This window comes from Plecotus auritus (genome assembly GCF_963455305.1).
Source record: "Plecotus auritus genome assembly, chromosome: 9".
In the NCBI taxonomy this organism is placed as follows: domain Eukaryota; kingdom Metazoa; phylum Chordata; class Mammalia; order Chiroptera; family Vespertilionidae; genus Plecotus; species Plecotus auritus.
This window is the reverse complement of record NC_137783.1, coordinates 97,403,300-97,427,025: the sequence shown is the minus strand read 5'-3', so window position 1 is coordinate 97,427,025 and position 23,726 is coordinate 97,403,300. Positions and strand designations below refer to the sequence as shown.

Genomic DNA, 23,726 nt, shown 5'->3' with positions numbered 1-23,726 from the left:
AGAGAGAAACATCAATGTTGAGAGAGAATCATTGATCAGCTGCCTCCTGCACGCCCTCTACTGGGGATTGAGTCTGCAAACCTGGGATCAGAATCAAACCCGGACCCGGCAGTCTGAAGACTGACGCTCTATCCACTGAGCCAAACCAGCTAGGGCTCACATCTATTTTAGTTCGTTCTTATTTGAGATTGTGAGTGTGTGTGTGTGTGTGTGTGTGTGTGTGTGTGTGTGTGTGTTTAATTTATGCTTTTGGATTTGAAGAGATTAGCATCCAGGATTACTACAATGACAATCTAAAAAGAAGAAAGTAAGTAAATGTAATAAAAACAAAAATATAAAAGTTTATTCTAAATAGTAAAATAACATATTCTTATCAAAATTAAGTATAGAAAAGGATAATTGTTATCACTATTACCAGTATAAACCAGTGTTTTGAGATTTTACTGAATGTGGTAAATTGAGAAAATGACATAATTATTATGACTAATGGAGAGGAAGTGACTCAATTATTTTGATAAAATTTTTGCATATCTAGAAAATTCAGCTTCTGGAAATAGCTACAAATATTAAAAAATGAATTTGAATTATACAAACATGGCATTGCTTTTCTCTATACTTGTAATAATTAGCTGTAAATTAAAAATATGCTAACAAAAACTATACTGCACAATAATTCAATAAAAATATAAAATCTTAAAATAATCTATCTTTATGGAAGGATGTAAAAATGTGAATAAAATTTATTTCCTATTTTGGGATCAGAATGCCTAATATTACTAAGTTTTCAATCCTTTAAAAATTAATATTTGGAAACCTAACTTTATAATTAGAAAAATAATCTTAAAATTTTTATGGACCAACAATATTTAAAAAAATAATAAAATTATGGAAATAGGAATAATGTTTTATCAGTTATTAAAGTATACAAGAAAGATAGTGTAATAAAAACACTATGCTACTAGCAAAAACATAAAAGACAAATAAAAAATGGTACCAAAAAGAAAATCTAAAATTATATCTGAGTATATAGAAAATATGTACTGTTAAATATGTAGATTTAATATATGAAGTATTATTGTTATTTCAGTGGGAAAGAATGATTTATTTAGTAAACCTGCAGGCACATTTCAGCATCTACTTTAAAGAAAATAATGCTGGCCCTGGCTGGTTTTGCTCAATGGATAGAGCATCGACCTGTGGACTGAAGGGTCCCAGGTTCAATTCCGGTCAAGGGCACATGCCTGGGTTGCAGGCTCGATCCCCAGTAGAGGGTGTGCAGGAGGCAGCCAATCGATAATTCTCTCTCATCATTGATGTTTCTATCTCTCCCTCTCCCTTCCTTTCTGAAATCAATAAAAATATATTTTAAAAAGGAGAAAATAATGCTAGAGTTATCACTGCATAGATTTAATTTAAAAATTCTGGTTGCATTAAATGAATAAATGTAAAAGACAAAATACTTTTCTGGCTTGGAGAAACCTTTGTGATGACAAAAGTAAATTGAGAACTACAAAAGAAAATTTGATTGTTTACATAAATGAAATGACAGAATTTTAAATAATCAGAGTAAAAAAAAAAACAAAAAATGGGGGGGGGATGTGTGTTGATTATAAGAACAAGAAGGAATGTAAGGAACAAAACAGCTGAGTTATTCATATTGGTTATTTGAGGAAAGGAAAGGAGAGGAGTGAGGAAAGGTTTGAAGGAATAGGTAAGGAAAAAAATAAAAATAAAAGAGGTAATGGAAATATGCATTAGCCTAATGTCTACTGCATTAGCATATTATTAAAATATGAATGGGCACTTCCTGGGCCCATTTTTTAATTGTATTGTTTGTTTTTCTGGTGTTCATTGGTATGAATTCTTCATAAATTTTGAATATTAACTACTTACTGGATGTATCATTGGTGAATATCTTCTATTTAGTAGGCTGTCTCTTCATTTTATCAATGTCTTGATAAGATAGTAGAAGACAGTAACGTTTTAAAGTGTTCTGGACAAATAAACCATTTCTGATCATCATTTACCTTCTTAGTTAGCTATTCTAAAATAAGGTCAAAGTACTGAAGAAACTAAGCCTGTTTTCTTTCCCTTTGAAAGAACCTAAAACCTTTGAAGCAGCACAGGCATGTGTCCAAACATGCTCATGGAATTTCTTGTCCCATCATCTTACTAATCATTTGACTTTTCCTACTGCAAGTGATTGATTAGTTGAATACAAAGTGTGTCCTCAGGAATTAACTCTGCCCTCTACCACGGGCTCTTACTTGGCTTCCTTACAGAGCAGCATGCATTTATTCTGCTTTTCTAGTCTGCAAGGGCCTAAGAAACCTGTCTTTTACTCAGGCTGACTGGAGTTGGAGAGAACCTTTTTCTACTTTTTCCTCTGTAGTCACAGACATTCTCAAGTCTGTATAATATGTTAGGTATTGGAGGCACAAAGATTAATAAACTTTTACCCACACTTCTAGGTGCTCATCTTCCATTGGAAGAGAGGAAGAGGAAAACACAAAACTATAAATGAAAAGTCACTGGGGCTTTAAGGGATCTCTGGAAGTCCTACTAGAGTTCAGGACATCTTTGAAATTGTGGAGGAATGTTTTACATGATGAACTTGGGTTCAATTTGTGAAAAACAGAGAGGTCATTCTAAGGAGAAGACAGTGTGGGTGATTCTGTGAACCAGGTATCTCTGGGGAATTAGGAGATTTTGAGATAAGAAAGGTGAAGGCTTGGACATGGTAGGAGAGGGGTAGAAGTGTATCAGTTCAGATACTTACTTAGGTGGCATGCATTGGCACAGATTTACCCTTTGGTTATAGATTTCACCTGTTTTAATTGCACACATCTTACTAGTTGCATAAATATCTAGTATTTTAAATCTCACCTCTGAGTATAATGGGAAATGACTGTCAAGTTTGGCCATATGTTGAGCCACCATATATGTCAAATTTGAGATTTGAATATGAAAGAAAAAGGGAGTGAACTAAGATTATTATGCAGAAGGATTAAATAATTAAATTAGTGGGTTTTTTTTAAAAATAACTCTCAGGAAAATGGAGAAGATGGATGGAGGGAGAAAAATAGGATGATTTTTTAATCCATGCCCATCAGTTCAATTTAGCAAATGAGAGAAGAAAAAAAAAACTTTATTAGAAAGATGAATATCCTATCTAATAAAAGAGTAATATGCAAATTAACCATCACTCCACTACACCCACAAGCCACACCCACCAGCCAATCAGGAGTGAGTATGCAAATTAACCCAACCAAGATGGCTGCAGCCACGAAGGGAGCATGAGGCTTGGGTTTCCCTGGCAATGGAGGAAGCCAAGCTTTCCGCCTGCCCTGGCTAGCCCAGGCCTCCACTCAAGGCTACAAAGTTTCAATTATAGAAGATAAATAAATCCCAACAAAAATGGTGACAGCCACAGAGCTGGAGAGAGCAGGAGGCTTGAGTTGCCCCCAGCGATGGAGGAAGCCAAGCTTCCACAGACCTGGCCTGCCTTGGCCTCTGCTTAAGGCTAAAAAGTTTCAATTATAGAAGATAAATAAATCCCAACAAAAATGGCTGTGGCCATGGATCAAGCAGGAGGCTTGGCTCCACTCAAGGCTACAAAGTTTTAATTATAGAAGATAAATAAATCCCAGATACCAGGGCCTCCATTTGGGTTGCTGGGGGCATGGCTGGCCTGCAAACCACCACAGGCCCCTCACACAGGCTGCCCCACACCCCAAGGGAACCCACACCCTGATCTGGGACACCCTTCAGGGAAAACCAGCTGGCCCACACCTGTGCACCAGGCCTCTATCCTACCTAATAAAAGAATAATATGCAAATTGACCATCACTCCAACACACAAGATGACTGTCCCCATGTGGTCAAAGATGGCTGCCCCCATGTGGACACAAGATGGCCACCACAAGATGGCCAGCAGGGGAGGGCAGTTGGGAGGGACCAGGCCTGCAAGAGAGGGCAGTTGGGGGCGATCAAGCCTGCAGGGGAGGGCAGTTAGGGGTGACCAGGTCGTCAGAGGAGGGAAGTTGGGGGTGACTGGGCCTGCAGGGAAGGGCAGTTGGGGGAACCAGGCCTGCAGGGGAGGGCAGTTAGAGGTGACCAGGCCTGCAGGGGAGGGCAGTTAGGGGCAAACAGGCTGACAGGGAAACAGTTAGGCATCAATCAGGCTGGCAGGGGAGTGGTGAGGGGGTGATCAGGCTGGCAGGCAGAAGCAGTTAGGGGCAATCAGGAAGGCAGGCAGGCGAGCAGTTTGGAGCCAGTGGTCCTGGATTGTGAGAGGGTGTCTGACTGCACGTTTAGGCCCGATCCCAGTAGGGATCGGGCCTAAACGTGCAGTCGGACACCCCTTGAGGGGTCCCAGATTGGAGAGGGTGCAGGCTGGGCTGAGGGACACCCCCCGCCCCCGCACGAATTTCGTGCACCGGGCCTCTAATTTACATATAAACAGTATACTCCTTACTAAATTTAGCACACTTCCTTATTTTAGAAAAAAAATTAATCACTCAGGACTGACTAAGGAGGCATTGCAAACGTACTGTATGTTCCAATTACTCTGAACATTATGTTTCAGTATAATAAAATCACAAAACGCTCCTTTGTTCTTGGTCTCCTCTCCACTGATAAACACAACACACAAACCTTCAGCCCTAACTTCAACCTACACCCCTAGAATTATCTGATCTAATGACCCAATAGGAGCCTTAAAACCTTTAAGAGAAATGAAAAGTGGAATTTATGTGCAAATCATGACTATTGCTGAGTAAATATTCAAAGCATAATTCTAGTATGTTGTGTAAGTTGAGCCATAGTCACATATGAAAAAATAATTTAGGTCAGGGGTCAACAAACCTTTTTTAAAAAGGACCAAATAGTAAATATTTTAGGATTTATGAGACATATGGTCTCTGTTCCACCTTCTACTCACTTCTACCATTATAGCCCAAAGGCAGTCATAGACATTTTACAATAAAACTTTATTTAAAAAAAAACAGGGAGTGAGCTGGAGTTGGCCTATGAGCCTTAGCTTGTCAGCACTGCTTTTAGAATGACTTATCACAATGTCCTCCAACTTAGAGAAACGTGTATATAAGAAATACACACCATCAAATCATACTCGTCTTCCAGAAAACAATGAAAGAACAAATGAATTTCACCTGGTTTCACAAAGAACAATATTCTGTTTTTGCCTTTGTTTCTTCACAGATGCTTGATCATTCTTCTAAAGCAACTTTTAAGTTTTCTCTTTCCTGAAACCTAAATTTTATCAGAGTGTTTTCAGGGAAAATATGCAGATTGACTAATTTATCTCATCTTTGAATTTTTCTGATTTACACAATGTTGGTTTGCTTCAGGTTTTATTTATATTACTTTAAAAAAAGAAGAAATCTCTCTTTCAGAATCATCTTTAATTACTATTTTCCTTTATTAAGGATTGTCTATTTTAGTAATATATAAAAATTGATATTTTATGCCATAAGGATCTAATTTATTATTGATATTAAGGATTATGAAAAATGTAGTTGACCATAGTGTTTAAAATACAGGCTATCTTCCAATGCCTTCTCTGCCATTTACTGACTGTGTAATCTTGAGTAATTAAGTTGTCCTTTTGTGCCTCTGTTGCCTCAGCAATAAAATGAGGTTATAATAACAGCTTTCAAGTAGAACTGCTATAGAAAAATCAATGAATTAATACATAAAAACCCACCACTTAGGACAGTGCTTGCTGCACAAAGAAAATAATACCTATTATTATCATCCATTTGTTTTTACATTTTATCTAAACAAATATTAGAAGTGCAATCAGTCTTAAAGCTACCAGAAGCCTTTGAGATGCAATGCCTCTAAAACACAAACCCCAGTACCAGAAGAGGCCCTTGATGTCATCTGTGGGTTTCATCCCTCACACAGGAAACCTTCTCTCTCCAATACCACCCAGGCCCTTGGTTCTTCTTCTGGGCATTTCCACTTGTCAGATCTGCAGTACCATTCAAAGCAACTGGTTTCACTTAAATTTCAGCAGCACATCTGGTGAGCACGGTGACACTGATGAGAGAAATAATGTCTCTGAGCTTCATGGTCTTCATTGGTAAGTTCAAGTTAATATTATCTATGTGCTTCAAGAAAGGACTTGTGAGAAATATATCTTATTCTTCACATTTTATCAGGAGAGTTTCAGTGATTTCCACTCTCTAGGAGGGAAAAGCATGAAAAGAAAACACATAACTTTTCTCCACTACTTACTTCCCTCACCTCCTAGGAATGAGTGACTTATCTGTCTGGTGATACCAGAGAGTTGAGCATGTGTGACTCAGCTTATACTTTAACACAGCAGTCTGCCCTCTGAACCTAAGACTTTTCCTATTGTCATTTTGAAAGCCATCTTAGAAAGCAGGAAAGTCCTACTGTTGCCCAGCTCTACCTATCTGGGATTGGGGGCAGCATTTGGGTCACAGATCAAAGACTCAGATTAGTGGGTATGCATTAATCTCCTTGACTCACTTTTTCTGTTTTGTTTTTGTTTTGTTTTGTTTTTTGTTTTTTGTTGTTTTTTTTTTTTGGTGTGTGTGTGTGTGTGTGTGGTTGTTTTTTTCTTTTCGTTTTTTTTTTTTTTTTTTTTTTTTTTTTTTTTTTTTTTTAATTTGAGAACAAGGCTGTTTAATCAACCTTTAAAACCCTAACAACATAATGGCCTGGGTCAATTTCTGGGTTTTCTGTTCTGTTCCATTGGTCTATATGTCTGTTCCTGTGCCAGTACGAGGCAGTTTTGAGAACAGTGGCTTTGTAATATAGTTTGATATCTGGTATTGTGACCCTCCAAGTTTGTTCTTCTTTCTCAGGATTGCTGCAGCTCTTTGGGGTCTGTTTTTTATTCCAAATGAATTTTTGGAGAGTTTGTTCTAGGTCTGCGAAATACGCCATTGGTATTTTACTGGTGATTGCATTGAATCTATAGATTGATTTGGGTAGTATGGACATTTTAATGATGTTGATTCTACCAATCCATGAACACTGTATATTCTTCCATTTGTTTATTTCTTCCTCTATTTCTTTTTTCAATGTCCTGTAGTTTTCTGAGTACAGGTCTTTTACCTCCTTAGTTAAGTTTATTCCTAGGTATCTTATTTTTGTTCTAGTTGCAATGGTAAATGGGATTGTTTTGTTAGTTTCTCTTTCTGTGAGTTCATTTTTGGTGTCTAAAAATGCTATAGATTTCTGGGGTTAATTTTGTATTCTGCTACATTGCCGAATTCATTTATTAAGTCTATTAGTTTTTTGATGGAGTCTTTAGGGTTTTCTATATACAATATCATGTTACCTGTGAATAATGGCAGTTTTATTTCTTCTTTTCCAATGCCTTTGGATGCCCTTTATTTCTTCTTCTTGTCTGATCACTATGGCTAGCACTTCCAGTACTATGTTGAACAGGAGTGGTGAGAGTGGGCATCCCTGTCTTGTTCCTGCTCTTAGGGGAAATGGTTCTAGTTTTTGCCCATTGAGTACGATATTGGCTGTCATATAAGGCTTTTATTATGTTGAGGTATGATCCCTCTATTCCCACTTTTCTGAGATTTTTTTTTTATCAAGAAAGGGTGTTAGATTTTGTCAAATGCTTTTTCTGTATCAATTGATATGATTACGTGATTTTTGTTTCTCAATTTATGTGATGTATCATGTTTATTGATTTGCAGATATTGTACCAGCGTTTCATCCCCAGAATAAATCCCACTTGGTCATGGTGTATGATCTTTCTAATGTAATGCTGGATCTGATTTGCTAGAAAGGAGGCAAGAGCATACAATGAACTCAAGACAGTCTCCTTAATAAATGGTGTTGAGAAAATTGGATAAATGCAAAAAAAAAAATAAAATAAAACTAGAACACTAATTTACACCATACACAAAAATAAACTCAAAATGAATAAAGGACTTAAATGTAAGATGGGAAACCATAAAAATATTAGAAGAATCCATAGGCAGCAAAATATCAGACATATGTTATAACAATATTTTTACTGATACAGCTCCTAGGACAATGAAAACCAAGGAGAAAATAAACAAATAGGACTACATCAAAATATAAAGCTTCTGCACAGCAAAAGAAACCATCAACAAAACAACAAGAGAGACCACTGCATGGGAGAACATATTTGCCAATGCTATCTCCGATAAATCTCCAAAATTTATAGGGAACTCATACAACTTAAAAAAAAAAAGGAAGATAAATAATCAAATAAAAAATGGACAAAGGATCTAATAGACACTTTTTGAAAGAGGACATAACGAAGGCAAAGAGACATGTGAAAACTTGCTCAAAGTCACCAATCATCTGAGAGATGCAAATCAAAATGACAATGAGGTACCATTCTACACCTGTCATAATGGCTATCATCAACAAATCAATAAATGACAAGTGCTGACGAGGATGTGGAGAAAAAGAAACCCTTGTGCACTGCTGTTGGGAATGCAGACTGGTGAAGCCACTGTGGAAAACAGTATGGAGTTTCCTCAAAAAATTAAAAATAGAACTCCCATTTGACCCAGTAATCTCACTTCAGGAACAGAAACACCAATTAGAGAGGATATATGCACCCCTATGTTCATAGCAGCACAATTTACAATAGCTAGGATTTGGAAACAGCCTAAGTGCCCATCATCAGGGGAGTGGATTAAAAACAGTGGAACATCTACACAATGGAATACTACACTGCTGTAAAAAAGAAAGAACTCTTACCATTTGCAACAACATGGATGGACCTGGAGAGCATTATGCTAAGCGAAATAAGCCAGTTGGAGAAAGATAAACATCACATGATCTCACTCATTTGTGGAATATAATGAACAAAATTAGATCCAGAGACACAGAAGCATCAAACAGATTGTTGAATTTCAGGGGGAAGACAGGGTAGGGTGGGGGTGGTAAGAGATCAACCAAAGGACTTGTATGCATGCATATAAGCAAAACCAATGGATACAGACAGTAGGGGGATGAAGGCATGGGCTGGGGGGTGGGAGTGGCCAGGGAGAGGTTAATGGGGGAAAAAGGAGACATATGTAATACTTTAAACAATAAAAAATTTAAATTAAAAAAGAACCCCTTGCCGAAACCGGTTTGGCTCAGTGGATAGAGCGTCGGCCTGCGGACTCAAGGGTCCCGGGTTCGATTCCAGTCAAGGGTATGTACCTTGGTTGTGGGCACGTCCCCAGTGGGAGGTGTGCAGGAGGCAGCTGATCGATGTTTCTCTCTCATCGATGTTTCTAGCTCTCTATCTCTTTCCCTTCCTCTCTGTAAAAAATATCAATAAAATATATTAAAAAAAAAAGAACCCCTAACAACAGTGAGAATTCATTACAATATTGATGTGACAGTACAGGTACAAATGTTAAATTTGTTATTTTAAGAATATTTGTTCATTATAGTATAGACAGATCTTCTTTTTCTCCCCATTATTTATAACAGATGAAGTAAAATAAAGTAAAAGTAAAGAAGTATACGAAAACACTTATTAACAATGCATTTTTCTTGGTTCTCCAATCTCTACTGACACTTCTTAACCTACTACCTCCTAACCTCCTGCAATACACACACACACACACACACACACACACACACACACACACACACACACCCTTCTTGCCTCCAAATTTACAAAGAAAAGAGGGACTATCAAGTGAGCTTCCCATGTAAAAACTTTTAAACATATCTACCTTCACCCCTGGTTTATTTTGTTCCAATTCTGGAGTTGACTTCCTTAGCTTGTTCCCTTCACATATGCTTTGCCACCCATTCCCACATTTGGGGGAGGAATTATACTATTAATTTTACCCCCTCATTTATTAAATTTTTCTATCCTATCTGGATCCTAAAATTAAACAACCAATTAAACCTCTGTGGTTGGCCTCTACTTGCAATATACAAATCCTATGAGTCATTAAAGAAAAATGTGAAGAAAATAACTAAAAGATAAAGTTTGGCATTGTTCAAAATGCCATAATTAAAATTAAATGACAAGAGGAAAAATATTTGTTACACATGTCAATGAACTACTTTTCTTAAGTTATAAAGTGCTTTTATGAAAACCAGCAATTTTCACCTGATGTGCAACAAGAATTTTTTTAATATATATTTTTATTGATTTCAGAGAGGAAGGGAGACAGAGAGAGAGATAGAAACATCAATGATGAGAGAGGATCATCAGTTGCCTCCTGCACACCCCCTACTGGGGATTGAGCCCACGTCCCAGGCATGTGCCCTGACTGGGAATCAAACTGTAACCTCCTGGCTCCTAGATCACTGCTCAACTGCTGAGCCACACTAGCCAGGCTGCCACAAGAATTTTTAAAATATGCAATACCTGACTATTTAGTCATGGGCACTGACCTCTTTTCCCTTAGGTCGTCAAATAAAAAAATGACAACAGCCAACACAACAATAACCATCCAGTGTGAATAAATCAAAATTATATCTATTTTTGTCAGATTGGCAAAAAATATATTTTTGGTGTGCCACAGAATTTTAGTAATTAATTTATGTATGCCATAAGATTAAAAAGGTTGAAAATCACTGAGGTAAATCACTAAGAAAATTAACCACAAAAATGGGCTAAATGCATGATTTGGTAGCTTGTAGAAAATATACAAATATATCACTTATTGATATATGAAAGATACACAATTTCAATCATGAAGAACTACAAATTAAAAAACGATGCCAATTTCACCTGTAAGATTAGCAAATGCCAAATAATTGAATAATACTCTGTTAATACAGATGTGGAAGTATACATGCTTTTCATTTTACAACTTTGTTCCCCATTTAAATTATTTCTTTATTATCATAAATTACATTTTTGGGGAAAAATAAAAATATTATGTTAAGAAATTTTTCTCTTGACCTGATTGTTCCTCAAGATAAAGTTTTATCATTCTCCATCCCTTATTAGATTGATGTCACAAAACATTGGCTTATATGCCATGAGTTCATTTTTACCCGTACTCACCTATTAGCTACTTTATACTGAATCTGCTTTTATTTCTCCATACAGCCATCTCTTGCTAAATCATTAATTACTTCCAGTTCAATAAATGCAAAGACCTATTCAGTATTATTTCTACTTACTCTCCTAAAATCATTTGACAGTGGTTTTCTCACCTTTAATCACTCTCTCCCATTGGCTGGATGACAGGGCACTCTCTGAGTTTTCCTTCTGTATCTCCAGATTTGCCTCTCCCTCTCTTCTTTTCATAGTTAATCTTTTCTCCAACCATTAAGTATTGAGGTTCCTCAAAGCTAAGTTCTTCAACTTTCTGTCTTTTAATTCTACACACCTATGTCTTCCCTTAGTACATCTGAAATACCAAGAAACTCAATAATTTTTATTTACAGCCTATATATCTCTTTTGAGCTCCAGATTCACATATTCTCCTACTTTATTGACTATTTTTATATTTAAAGTGCACATTAGGTCAACTTATCCAAAACTGATATTATATCTCCTGTCTACCTCATACATTATTTTCCCCCAATTGTCTTCATTTCACTAAGGGTACCATCATTCATGCCGTCATACAGCATAAGAAACTAGGAGTCATCCTTGACATTTCCCCTTCCTCCTCCACAGTATCCAACATATCAGCAGCTCCCACATTTATTTTTTCAACTTAAATTATACATAATATGCAATAAGTTGAACATATTTAATGTATACATTTTGACGAGTTTGAATAAACCCCTAATACTATCTCCACGAACAAGGTAATAAGCATATTTTTATTAATAAGTAGTTCTTGGTCTGCCACCTTTTCATCACCCACCATGTCTTAGTCAATAGCATAATTTTTGTTAGGGACACCGATCCCCTGTATCTGCCTTAACTCTTCTATCCATAATCCATATCCCAGAATTATCTTTTGGAAAATCACAGCTATCATATTTTTAGCTCCCCAAAATAAATTCTTACTCAATAATGGAATAAGTATCAAAATACTGTAAGGCTGAAAATATTGTCTCCTAGGGCCCTCTCCAAATTTTTCACCCATGCTCTCCTTACTCTGTGCTCAACCCATATGGTTCAGAAAATTTTGCATGTCATTCTAGGTATATATATCTAAACAACTGCCATTTTATAGAATGAACATTATGCAAGTAGTCTGTTCTTCCCAACTAACTGTAGATAAGCAATAAGACAATAAGCAAAACTCCAGGAAAAATGGGCATGGTTTGGCTGACTTATTTGCATTATGAATTCATCATAAAAATCTCAACAATTTTCAAGGCATTTACTAGGCTCATTTAATTTTCAAAAATAACCTAACACAGAAGAAATAAAAATAAAAGTAAACTGAGCTTATCCTAAGTGTGAAAACATTTATGTTGCTAAAAGCCATCTCTCATTTAAAAAACATCCATCCAAGTGAAATTGGGGTTGGGGATAAGAAACTGCAGTGGTCTTGCCCAGTCAGTTATTTACCCTCTGAGTCTCAATTTTCTGCCCTATAAAATGGGGATATTAATATCAAGCTCAAAGTCATCTAAAACTTGATATAGCCAGTATTGCTCAGAGCATTTAAATAGTGTCTTTCTGTCTCTGTCTCTCCTCACTTTCTCTCCTTTCATTTCCTCTCATCTCCTCTCATCATCACCTCTTCTTACTTCCTCCCTTACTCTCATTCCCTCCCTCCTTGTCTCCTCACATATGTAAGAATTCAAGGATATAACTTTGTTTTACATAACAATTAAATGATACTGAGTGGCCTGATGGAACACAAGTATACTTGTTTTCGAATTGCTTTAATTTGAAATAAATACTCTGGTACTATACAACAATAAAGACTAATGTCTACTTCTGGTTAGTAGCTACTATCATAGTTTTACTAGGACAATTATTTGTAATTCTACCCACAAATATATTCATTACAGTAAGCTCTTGTCCTTTCTATTTTGAGAAATATTGATGTAGCGTGACCTCCTACTAAGAAATACCAGGTATAATTCCCAAGTATATTTGAAATTTAAGTATATTTTCTCTTATGGCTTGGTAACAATCATCAAATTAAAGAACAAGAATCTTCATTCAAATAGATAAACACTTTCAGTTCATCTTAGACAAGAAAAAGTGATCTTTACGTAGTTAATTTGCTAAAAATTGGTCCTTGTTTCCAAGTTCATATTCAAGTCTACAGTTCATAAATAATATATCTCAAATAACATTTTCTGAGGTCAATAACTAAAACACTGTATCCATTCTAAAAAAAAAATAAGTCCCTTTAGAAATGTCATTTTTGTTTAGATTATTGATCCTATCCTGTTATCAGAGCCAAAGTGTTTAGCAAGACTATTTCAGGGACGTGGAAACGATGCTTTTATTGGCAGTGAGATAGCAGATTACCCAGATCTCAAATGAGAAGACACAGTGGCCAGGTCTACATCACTCCAACATTTGATTGATGTGCAGCACAGATGGTGAGATATGTTGATGGATGAGGTTGTCTTAAGCAGTAGTCATGTTACTCCGGCCAAACATTTTAGTTGAATGACCTATTAAAATTGGCTGTGCCAAGGCCACTGGAGAGATTTATAAGTAAGTAAATTCATTAAATGTCAGATTCTCTAAAAATTTATGAACATATATTCTTTTCTCATAGCTTGACTTCTAGTTTCTAAGAAACATCCATCCAAGTGAAATTGGGGGTGAGGAAAGGAGGAAGTATAGAGATTAGGAGAATATATGCAAACAAAATGACCTCAAAATACTAAGGAATTTTTTAAGGGGGGACATTAATTTAAAAAGGCTAAGTTAAATTTGAATTATGTAGGACAGATTCCTTATACATCAGGATCTATGAAGAACTGAAAATTTTCTAACAGTTTATAATGTCTCCCCTATATCTATTCTATAGGAGACAGGCTAATACAGAAAAACACTGGATTAAGGGTAATGGTAATTGGGTTCTTGTATAACCTTCACCATGGCATCCAAACTTTTGGAGTACCAGTTTTCTTGACTTATAAAATGAGAGTGGATGGTCTAAGTTCTCTCTTACAACTACTAAATTTGCTTTTCAGCTCACTACCCCAGACCTCCAATTTTATGATCAGGAATACTTTAAACTTACTGAGAAGCAGTAAAACACAATGCTAAATACTCAGTCTCTAGAGTTACACAGACTTATTTTAATTTTATCTTTATCACATACATGTATATGGCCTTCTTCATGTCATTATTACTCAATATTTATTGAGTTTTGAGGTCACTGTCTATAAAATGGAGATGATAATAGTACTCAACATGCAAGTTGTTCTTAGATTTATTTTGTTTTAATTGCACTCATTATCTTTTATTTAACTTGTAAGAGTAGTGATTGTTGTCTGTTTTAGTCACTATTGTATCCCAGTATCTTAACACAGAGTAAAGGCACTCAATATTTATCAAATGAATAATTAAACAAAACAATGCATATAAACTGCTTAGCATAATAATGGGCATATAGCATTTGATAAATGATCCTATAAATGGTTTTATTAATACCCTGAGTGCCACTTCACTATGAAGAAGCAGGAATGAAAGAAGTAAAAATGCTTCAAAGAGAAGATGAAGGGGACTGAGGGCCATACTGTTGTTTCCAATTATTTGAAAGAGTATTGTATGTTACTTTCAAAAATATAATATAATTCAATGGGTGGGAACGTCAGTGAGTTATTTATTAATTCAGAGTAAGGAAGGCTTTCTAAAAAAATTGCTCAAAGATGGAATGAACTGGTGCTCAAGTCATCAATTAATGTATTAAGAAATCTAATTAAAGGTTATCAAACTATCACCCTATGTATTAAATAATTTGAAGAGAAGTTGTTATAAATAGCATATACAGAATAAATTTTTAAAACATAAGAAATACTGAATAATTTCCTTATGGTGCTGTTGACAATAAAAATACAGATGGAAAGTAACAAATAAAGTATCAATCAATTTTCTTTGTGTACATGCAATCAAAAAACATTTAGTCATTGACAAATTAGGACTAAAAACAAATGCTGGTGATTTGTCTTATTGATGTTGGCCAAAAAGCAGATAGGAGGCACAAAATCCCTTATTCCCTATCAGAAAGGCAGGATTGTTTAAGGCCAGCTTTTCCTTTCCTGTTCTTTTACCCCAGTTGCAACACTGCAATTTGGAATTTTAAAAATATTGGCAGTGGAAATGCTCCTGGGTTGTACAGGACTAACTGGTGCATCACTCTTGCCAACTGGGAATGATTTTAGATAAAATGCATGACACTGATGAAAAAGGAATCTCACTCAATATCACTTTTATGAAGGATAGTAGCCTCACATTAAAATAGTACCATCAATCTACTGCCAGCAGGTCAGACAGAAAAGAATTAGGTACATAAAATGGCTATCATAAAATATAGCCAAGCAGGAGCTATGTCTGATCACAGAAGGTCATTTAAGCTAAGGAACCATGTTGTTTTTTATCGATTTTGTTTTGTTTTATTTTGTTTTCTTTTGAGAGAGAGAGAGAGAGAGAGAGAGAGAGAGGAGTGCAATATCAATTGGCTGCCTCCTCCAAACCTCCTACTGAGGATCAAGCCCAAAAGTGGAAACTTGAGTTTGTGCCCTGACTGGTAATCGAACCAGCAACCTTCCTTTCAGTGCACAGGATGACACCCAACCAACTAAGTCACACCAGCCAGGGCCATGTTTTTTGTTTTATTATTTTTAAATGAGCTATCAAAAATTAGTAACAAGTGAGTTGGCTTTTTATTTTGGACAGTCATATTGAGGAAGATGCAGTGGTTCTGAAGGTTTTCAATAATCTTTAAATTGGTTGCCTACTGAGAAAAGATATGTGATCACCTGATAGCTTTTTCAAGGTATAAAACAGTGAACTGCACTCACACATTCATGCTATGGTGTCATCTTACTGATGGCAATAGTTAATTTTATGTGACAACTTGACTGTGCCATGAGGTGTCCAGACATTTATTTGCCAAACATTATTCTGGGTGTGTCTATGAGGGTGTTTCTAGATGATATTGACATTTGTATTCATAGACTGAATAATTCAGATTGTTCTCCCTAATGTGAGTGGGCCTCATCCAACCAATCGAAAATCTGAATGAAACAAAAAAGCTAAGTCAGAGGGAAATCTGCCTGGGTGCCCGCGTGAATTGGGACATTGGTCTTTTCTGTTCTTTAGACTTGAACTGAAACATTGTCTCTGCTTGGTCTCAGACTGCCAGCTTTTGGTCCAAAACTACATATTGGCTTTCCTAGGTCTTGTGATAAATATATATATTCACACTCTCATTTCTGTTTCTCTGGAGAACCCTAACTAATACACTGATTCAACATCAGCAGGGAATGAACTGAGTTGTGCCAATCAAGTGGATTATCCAGCTAATTAAAGTCAATCCTATAGAAGTTAATCTTTTAGAAACTTGTCTGGGTGATCAGGCAATGCAATAACACTTTTGTTATATAAAATAATGAGCCAATTTTCCAATGCTTCTAAATATTAGTTTTGCAAGCAATTCCTCACTTTCAAACCCAAAATTCTATAATTCTATTATTATAAAGCAAGCTTATGTAGCCATTCTCAAAATCAATTTCAAAAGCAGCAGCAAAGTTTCAAATGTCTTTACTTCGCAAGGGAATTATGCAAGCATTTAGGAATCCATCTCGTTTCCTTACAGTCATTTTTTGGAGGACTTAAGTACTCATCATCTTTATGCGTTTATTCCTGTTATCCTCATTAATCAGCACATGGCATATCTACTTATTTCCCATGGTTATTTCCAGGCTCTGGTGTTTTATATTTAAACTCTACTTCTACTACACAGATTAAGCTTCCAAAGCAACTATCCTTGTGCATCTAAAGATAAACTTTGATGCTGCCAAATTCCTGGTATTACCTCCATGTGAATTTTCTTATTGTCACTCACCTGCCAAGAAGCAGAAATTCTCCAGCTAGACCCAGGCGCCTCATAGCCATCAACAGTCCTCGCACAGTCATGCCCTCACAGAAGCAGGCTACAACCCGGGCCTTGGGCAAGTGACTCCTGAGCTTCTTCAGCAGCTTATCGAAGCTCTGCTCCCCCGCGTTGCTGTAGATTTTGTAAGAGTGAGCAATGCAGATTCCTTCCTTGGCTGACATATCTTTGAAAGCTTCCATCCCACTTTCTCCGTAGTTGCCTGTGTGAAGACAGATAAGCAGAGGGGTAGTGAAATGGGAGTGTTGGATTCGTTGGTACAATTAGAAGGCAGAAGCTTGAAGGTTACTTGGTAGTCTTGGATTTGTAACCTGAAGACCTGAATGAGTTTTTGCTCTTTTACTGACTTGCTCTTTTGGGGCAATTTACAATAAAACCACATTATACATATATTCATTGAACTTTTTCTAAATCCTCACTCGAGGATATGCTTTTATTAGGAGATAGAGAGAGAGACAGAGATAGATGAGAGATAGATGAGAGAGAGAGTGAGAGTGAGAGAGAGAGAGAGATGTGAGAAACATCCATTAGTTGCCTCCTGTATGTGCCCTGAGTGGGGATCAAACCCACAGTCTGAGTATGTGCCCTGACCAGAATTTGAACCTGAAACCTTTTAGTGTAAAGGACAATGCTCCAATCAACTGAGTCACTCGACCAGGGCTGCATTGAACTTTTAAAAAATTTTCACTGAGATAGAGAATAATATTAAAAGTACAAGTAATTCAGATCCCCTTTGATTCAAAAAAGCTTATATTCTAGTGTGAGATGATGAGAGAGATTTATCTATATTTTTCTTCTATCTTACTTTCCTTTGCTTCTCGTATGACCATCTCACCCCACTGATTTAGATTTTTATATTTAAAAATATAGTATATATATGTGTATGTGTATCCTATCTAATAAAAAAGTAATATGCAAATTAACCATCACTCTGCTACACCCACAAGCCATGCCCACAAGCCACGCCCACAAGCCAATCAGGAGCAAATATGCAAATAAACCCAACCAAGATGGCTACGGCCACAGAGAGCAGGAGGAAAGTTTGGGTTTCCCGGCAATGGAGAAAGCCAAGCTTTCCGCCTGCCTTTGCCGGTCCAGGCCTCCACTCAAGGCTACAAAGTTTCAATGATAGAAGATACATAAACCCAAACAGAAATGGCGGCAGCCACGGAGCTGGAAAGAGCAGGAGGCTAGGGTTGCCCTGGGTGATGGAGGAAGACAAGCTTTCTGCACACCATGACGGGCCCAGGCCTCGCTTAAGGCTACAAAGTTTCAATTACAGAAGATACATAAATCCCAAGAGAAATGATTGCCCCCATGGAGCAAGCAGAAGGCTTGGCTCTGCTCCAGGCTACAAAGTTTCAATTGTAGAAGATAAATAAACCCCAGATACCAGGGCCTCCGCTTGGGTCACGGGGGGTGGGGGGCATGGCCGGCCTGCAAACCACCACAGGCCCCTCACCCAGGCTGCCCCACGCCCCAAGGGAACCCCCACCCTGATCCAGGACACCCTTCAGGGCAAACCAGCTGGCCCCCACCCATGCACCAGGCCTCTATCCTATCTAATAAAAGAGTAATATGCAGATTGACCATCACTCCAACACACAAGATGGCTGCCCCCATGTGGTCAAAGATCCTGCCCCCATGTGGACACAAGATGGCCACCACAAGATGGCCACCAGGGGAGGGCAGTTGGGAGGGACCAGGCCTGCAAGGGAGGGCAGTTGGGGCGATCAAGCCTGCTGGGGAGGGCAGTTGGGGGGGACCAGGCCTGCAGGGGAGAGCAGTTGGGGGGGACCAGGCCTGCAGGGAAAGGCAGTTAGGGGCAAACAGGCTGGCAGGGGAGCAGTTAGGCATCAATCAGGCTGGCAGGGGAGTGGTTAGGAGGTGATCAGGCTGGCAGGCAGAAGTGGTTAGGGGCAATCAGGAAGGCAGGCAGGCGGGCAGTTGGGAGCCAGCAGTCCTGGATTGTGAGAGGGATGTCCGACTGCCCGTTTAGGCCCGATTGGGCAGTCGGACATCCCTCAAGGGGTCCTAGATTGGAGAGGGTGTAGGCTGGGCTGAGGGACACCCTCCCACCCCTGTGCACGAATTTCGTGCACCGGGCCTCTAGTATATATATATATATATATATAGTATATATGATGTAAAAATATCTTATGGCATATTATATTTTAGAATATTTTGCATATTTTATTAATAATCATGAGAATTTGTGCTTTTGTCCCAACTGAAAAATTCAGATCCTGGAGATTTTAGTAATGTGACAGTTAAATGTATAAGCTTATGAAAAGCATTTAAAGTTTCATTCTATACAACCATAGGAAAGCTAGTTATATTAGTGAATAATTGAAAGACCTTTGCATATGTGATTGCATTTTACTTTCACATTAATACTTTGAGATATGCATACAACCTCCATGCTACAGATTTAAAAACAGGTGAGGCAGTTAGGTATATACTCGCCCAGAGTTTCACGTACAGTAGGTGGAAGGCTGCACTCCATTCACAGATCTAAGAGTGAAGATTCTGCTCCCTGCATTCTTCTATGGCTGACTTATAAGAGAGTCAGAAACCCAATTATATCTGCATTTCTCCTTCACATTTAAATGTCATTATGCTTCAATTTTAGATACTTTTTTGAGCCTTTTAAAGCTCTATAACTCATACTGGGCTCATTTTCTGAGTTTTCAAGATATTAAACGGGTGAGGGGGCATTGATTTGAAGAATACAGGAGACTATTATGTGACCTGAGGGAAGTATAAAGATGTAACTGGCCTAAAAATCAACCACACCTGCCCTGACCAGTTTGGCTCAGTGGATAGAGCGTCGGCCTGCAGACTGAAGGGTCCCACGTTCGATTCTGGTCAAGGGCATGTACCTTGGTTGCAGGCACGTCCCCAGTAAGGGGTGTGCAGGAGGCAGCTGATCGATGTTTCTCTCTCATCGATGTTTCTAACTCTCTATCCCTCTCCTTTCCTCTCTGTAAAAAATCAATAAAAATATATTAAAAAAAAAAATCAACCACACCTAGGAACTGGAATTTCATTGGAAGTAGATATCAAATGAATAAGAGAGTACAAGGAATTCATTTGCATAGGTTTCACTATATGACTATATTAGATATCCTATCTAATAAAAGAGTAATATGCAAATTAACCATCACTCCGCTACACCCACAAGCCATGCCCACAAGCCAATCAGGAGCAAATATGCAAATAAACCCAACCAAGATGGCTACAGCCACAGAGAGCAGGAGGAAGGCTTGGGTTTCCCAGCAATGGAGGAAGCCAAGCTTTCCACCTGCCCTTGCCGGCCTAGGCCTCCACTCAAGGCTACAAAGTTTTAATGATAAAAGATACATAAACCCAAACAGAAATGGCGGCAGCCACAGAGCTGGAAAGAGCAGGAGGCTAGGGTTGCCCCCGGTGATGGAGCAAGCCAAGCTTTCTGCACACCCTGGATGGCCCAGGCCTCCACTTAAGGCTACAAAGTTTCAATTATAGAAGATACATAAATCCAAAAAAAAATGGCTGCAGCCACGGAGCAAGCAGAAGGCTTGGCTCCACTCCAGGCTACAAAGTTTCAATTGTAGAAGATAAATAAACCCCAGAGACCAGGGCCTCTGCTTGGGTCACCAGGGGGCGTGGCCAGCCTGCAAACCACCACAGGCCCCTCACCAAGGCCGCCCCACACCCCAAGGGAACTCCCACCCTGATCCGGGACACCCTTCAGGGCAAACCAGCTGGCCCCCACCCGTGCACAAGGCCTCTATCCTATCTAATAAAAGAGTAATATGCAGATTGACCATCACTCCAACACACAAGATGGCTGCCCCCATGTGGACACAAGATGGCCAGCAAGGGAGGGCAGTTGGGAGGGACCAGGCCTTTAAGGGAGGGCAGTTGGGGGTGATTAAGACTGTAGGGGAGGGCAGTTAGGGGTGACCAAGCCGGCAGAGGAGGGAAGTTGGGGGCGACCAGGCCTGCAGGGAAAGGCAGTTGGGTGGGACCCAGGCATCCAGGGGAGAGCAGTTGGGGGGGACCAGGCCTGCAGGGGAGGGCAGTTAGGGGTGACCAGGCCTGCAGGGGAGAGCAGTTAGGGCTGACCAGGCCTGCAGGGGAAGGCAGTTAGCAGCAAATAGGCTGGCAGGGGAGTGGTTAGGGGGTGATCAGGCTGGCAGGCAGAAGTGGTTAGGGGCAATCAGGAAGGAAGGCAGGCGAGCAGTTGGGAGCCAGCAGTCCTGGATTGTGAGAGGGATGTCCGACTGCCCATTTAAGCCCGATCCCAGGGATCAGGCTTAAATGGGCAGTCGGACATCCCTCGAGGGGTCCTAGATTGGAGAGGGTGCAGGCTGGGCTGAGGGACACCCCCTCCCCCATGCACGAATTTCGTGCACCGGGCCTCTAGTAACTTATAAATAACTATACCTGTACAACATTTTTAATTTTGGAAAGTCAGTTCATATATATTACCTCACTGCTCCTCACACCAAGTCTGTGATAAAGGTAATACTATTTTTCCTTCACAGCAGATAAATTTGAAGTCACATTTAGCAAGTAGGTGGCAGAGTCTTGGTTTGAACATATATCTTCTCCCTCCCAGCCTTATATGTGCTCCACAGGTACCTCTGCTAAGGAGACACTTGACATTGAGGTTTGATTTTTGTGCCGTTTTAAAGGGCAAAGTAGAGCAGGCTATCTTAAGTCCCAGCGAAAAATGCAAGTGGGCCAGCTGTACCTTTCCTTCTCCAGAAATAAAGCAACAAGGACCCTCTATGATGATGGCAGGTGGGCAATATAGTTATTTTGCAATTAAGAAAGTTTAAAGGGCTCTCTCTGAAAAATGTGCCAAGGGGCCTAAATTACTAGTTTTATACTAATCTGAGTAACCTATTTTCTGATTTATTTTTAGACAATTCTGTTTTCAACTGTCTTGAACTTAATGTTTTGAGTAATGCTGGGGCATTTGCATAAATCAAGTTAGATGTATAGCAATTGTGATTACATTAATGAAAATTCTCAATATATTCACAGTTAAGACAAGAAACTATACCAGACAAATTCATAATCTTTATCACCTCTGCTAACAGCTTTATTTTAACATTGTTTTCTTTATTCAGTAAGTTATATGGAAGCAGCCTGTATATAGGGAGGGAATTTAGTTATTAGGAAGATCTGAGTTCTAATTCAGCTTGAACAGTCTCTCTAAATCTCCGTTTTCTCACCTGAAAATCAGAGATAACACTGCTTAACATGTGGGCATTTTGTGTATTACAGTTAACATTTGTAAAATAGCTGACAGGTAGCGTGAACCCAATCAATTGCACCCATTGGGATTATAAAAAAAAATATTCTAGGCATAGTTAAGCTGCTCTCTCTTGGAACATCTAAAAGAAATAATATGGCAAGTGGCATTAGTACTTAACATTAGACTAAAGAATAAGCTTACTAGGAAACATGATTTTATCTGATCAAAGCCCAAGTAGTACACTTTAAAATTTAAATGGGAAACGATCTTAACAGATGTGAGACATAAAAATGCTGCAGAGTAATATTTTTAATTTAATAAAAGAAGCCCATTGAATGCTTGGGATTAAAAATAGGAACATATGTTTTCTAATAAAATTGGGAAGACTGAAGTGTTGAGATTTTTCAGGAGTTAATAAAATGACTGTATTCTGAAATTGCACAATTTAAAAAAGGAGAAACTTAAAAAAAGTTCATAGGTTTCTCAAAGGAAATGAAACAGATTTCAAGCAAGGTACAGAATGAGGACAAATCTGAGAAAGCAAAGATTTATTTTTTTTCAACAGCGAAACAAAAATTATTGAGAAAGAAAGATACAGGATAGAATATCAAACTAGCCTATGGCTTCATTTAAAACTGGTAAAAGTAAGAAGGAACCCATCAGACATTCCTCTTTAAGTAGTAGAAGGTCTGTGACTTAGTATTATAACAAGAAATGTAATCATACCCTGACTTGACTTAGCTCACACTATAGTTGCAATGATGCAAATTTCAAATATTGATTTATTTTTTTCTTTTTGTTAATTCTCACTTGAAGATATTTTTTTTTCCATTGAGAGAGAGAGTGTGGAAGGGAGGGACGATGGAGAGAGAGAGAGAGAGAGAGAGAGAGAGAGAGAGAGAGAGAGAGAGAGATATCGATGTGAGGCACATTGATTGGTTAACTCCTGCACGAGTCCTGACCAAGGCCAGGGAGTGAACCCACAACCCAGCTACATGCTCTTAACCAGAAATTAAACCCGTAACTTTTTGGTTCATAGGCTGACACTCTAACCACTTAGCAACACCAAGCTAGGCTCAAATACTGTTTTTTAACTTTTGTAAATCCACAAAAATACAATATGAAAAACTCATTATGCAATAGAATATGTATGTGATCAATATTTACTATGAAAATTAAAGAGTAAGATGATAGCTTGAGAGGTAGGGGCAGGAAGAGCTGGTGGAAAGGGGGAGGGTATTAAAATCCTCTGCTCCTGATTTGGAAGTAATATACAGGAAACAAAGAGAGATGATTAAGGGGATTATTTCAAGCTAAAAAAAAAGAAGGAACTAATCTAATATTATTAAGAGAAGAAATGAGAAGATGTGCGAATCAAGAGATGTCTATTGTTAATAAATTTAAAAGGTAGGCATTTAAAACGTAGTATATTCATACTATTTAGAAATAGAAAGGTAAAAACATAA

The 23,726-nt window shown here is 38.2% G+C and overlaps 1 protein-coding gene across 5 annotated transcripts in view; it reads right to left on the bottom strand.

The window, feature by feature from the left end:
- GRM5 (glutamate metabotropic receptor 5) overlaps positions 1 to 23,726 on the bottom strand; it is a 485,303-nt gene that overhangs the window by 279,569 nt on the left and 182,008 nt on the right. For all 5 annotated transcript variants that reach the window (XM_080640487.1, XM_080640490.1, XM_080640489.1 and 2 more), the window contains exon 3: positions 16,962 to 17,211. In XM_080640487.1, the coding sequence (XP_080496613.1) occupies positions 16,962 to 17,211 (250 nt within the window). The remainder of the gene's footprint in view (positions 1 to 16,961; positions 17,212 to 23,726) is intronic.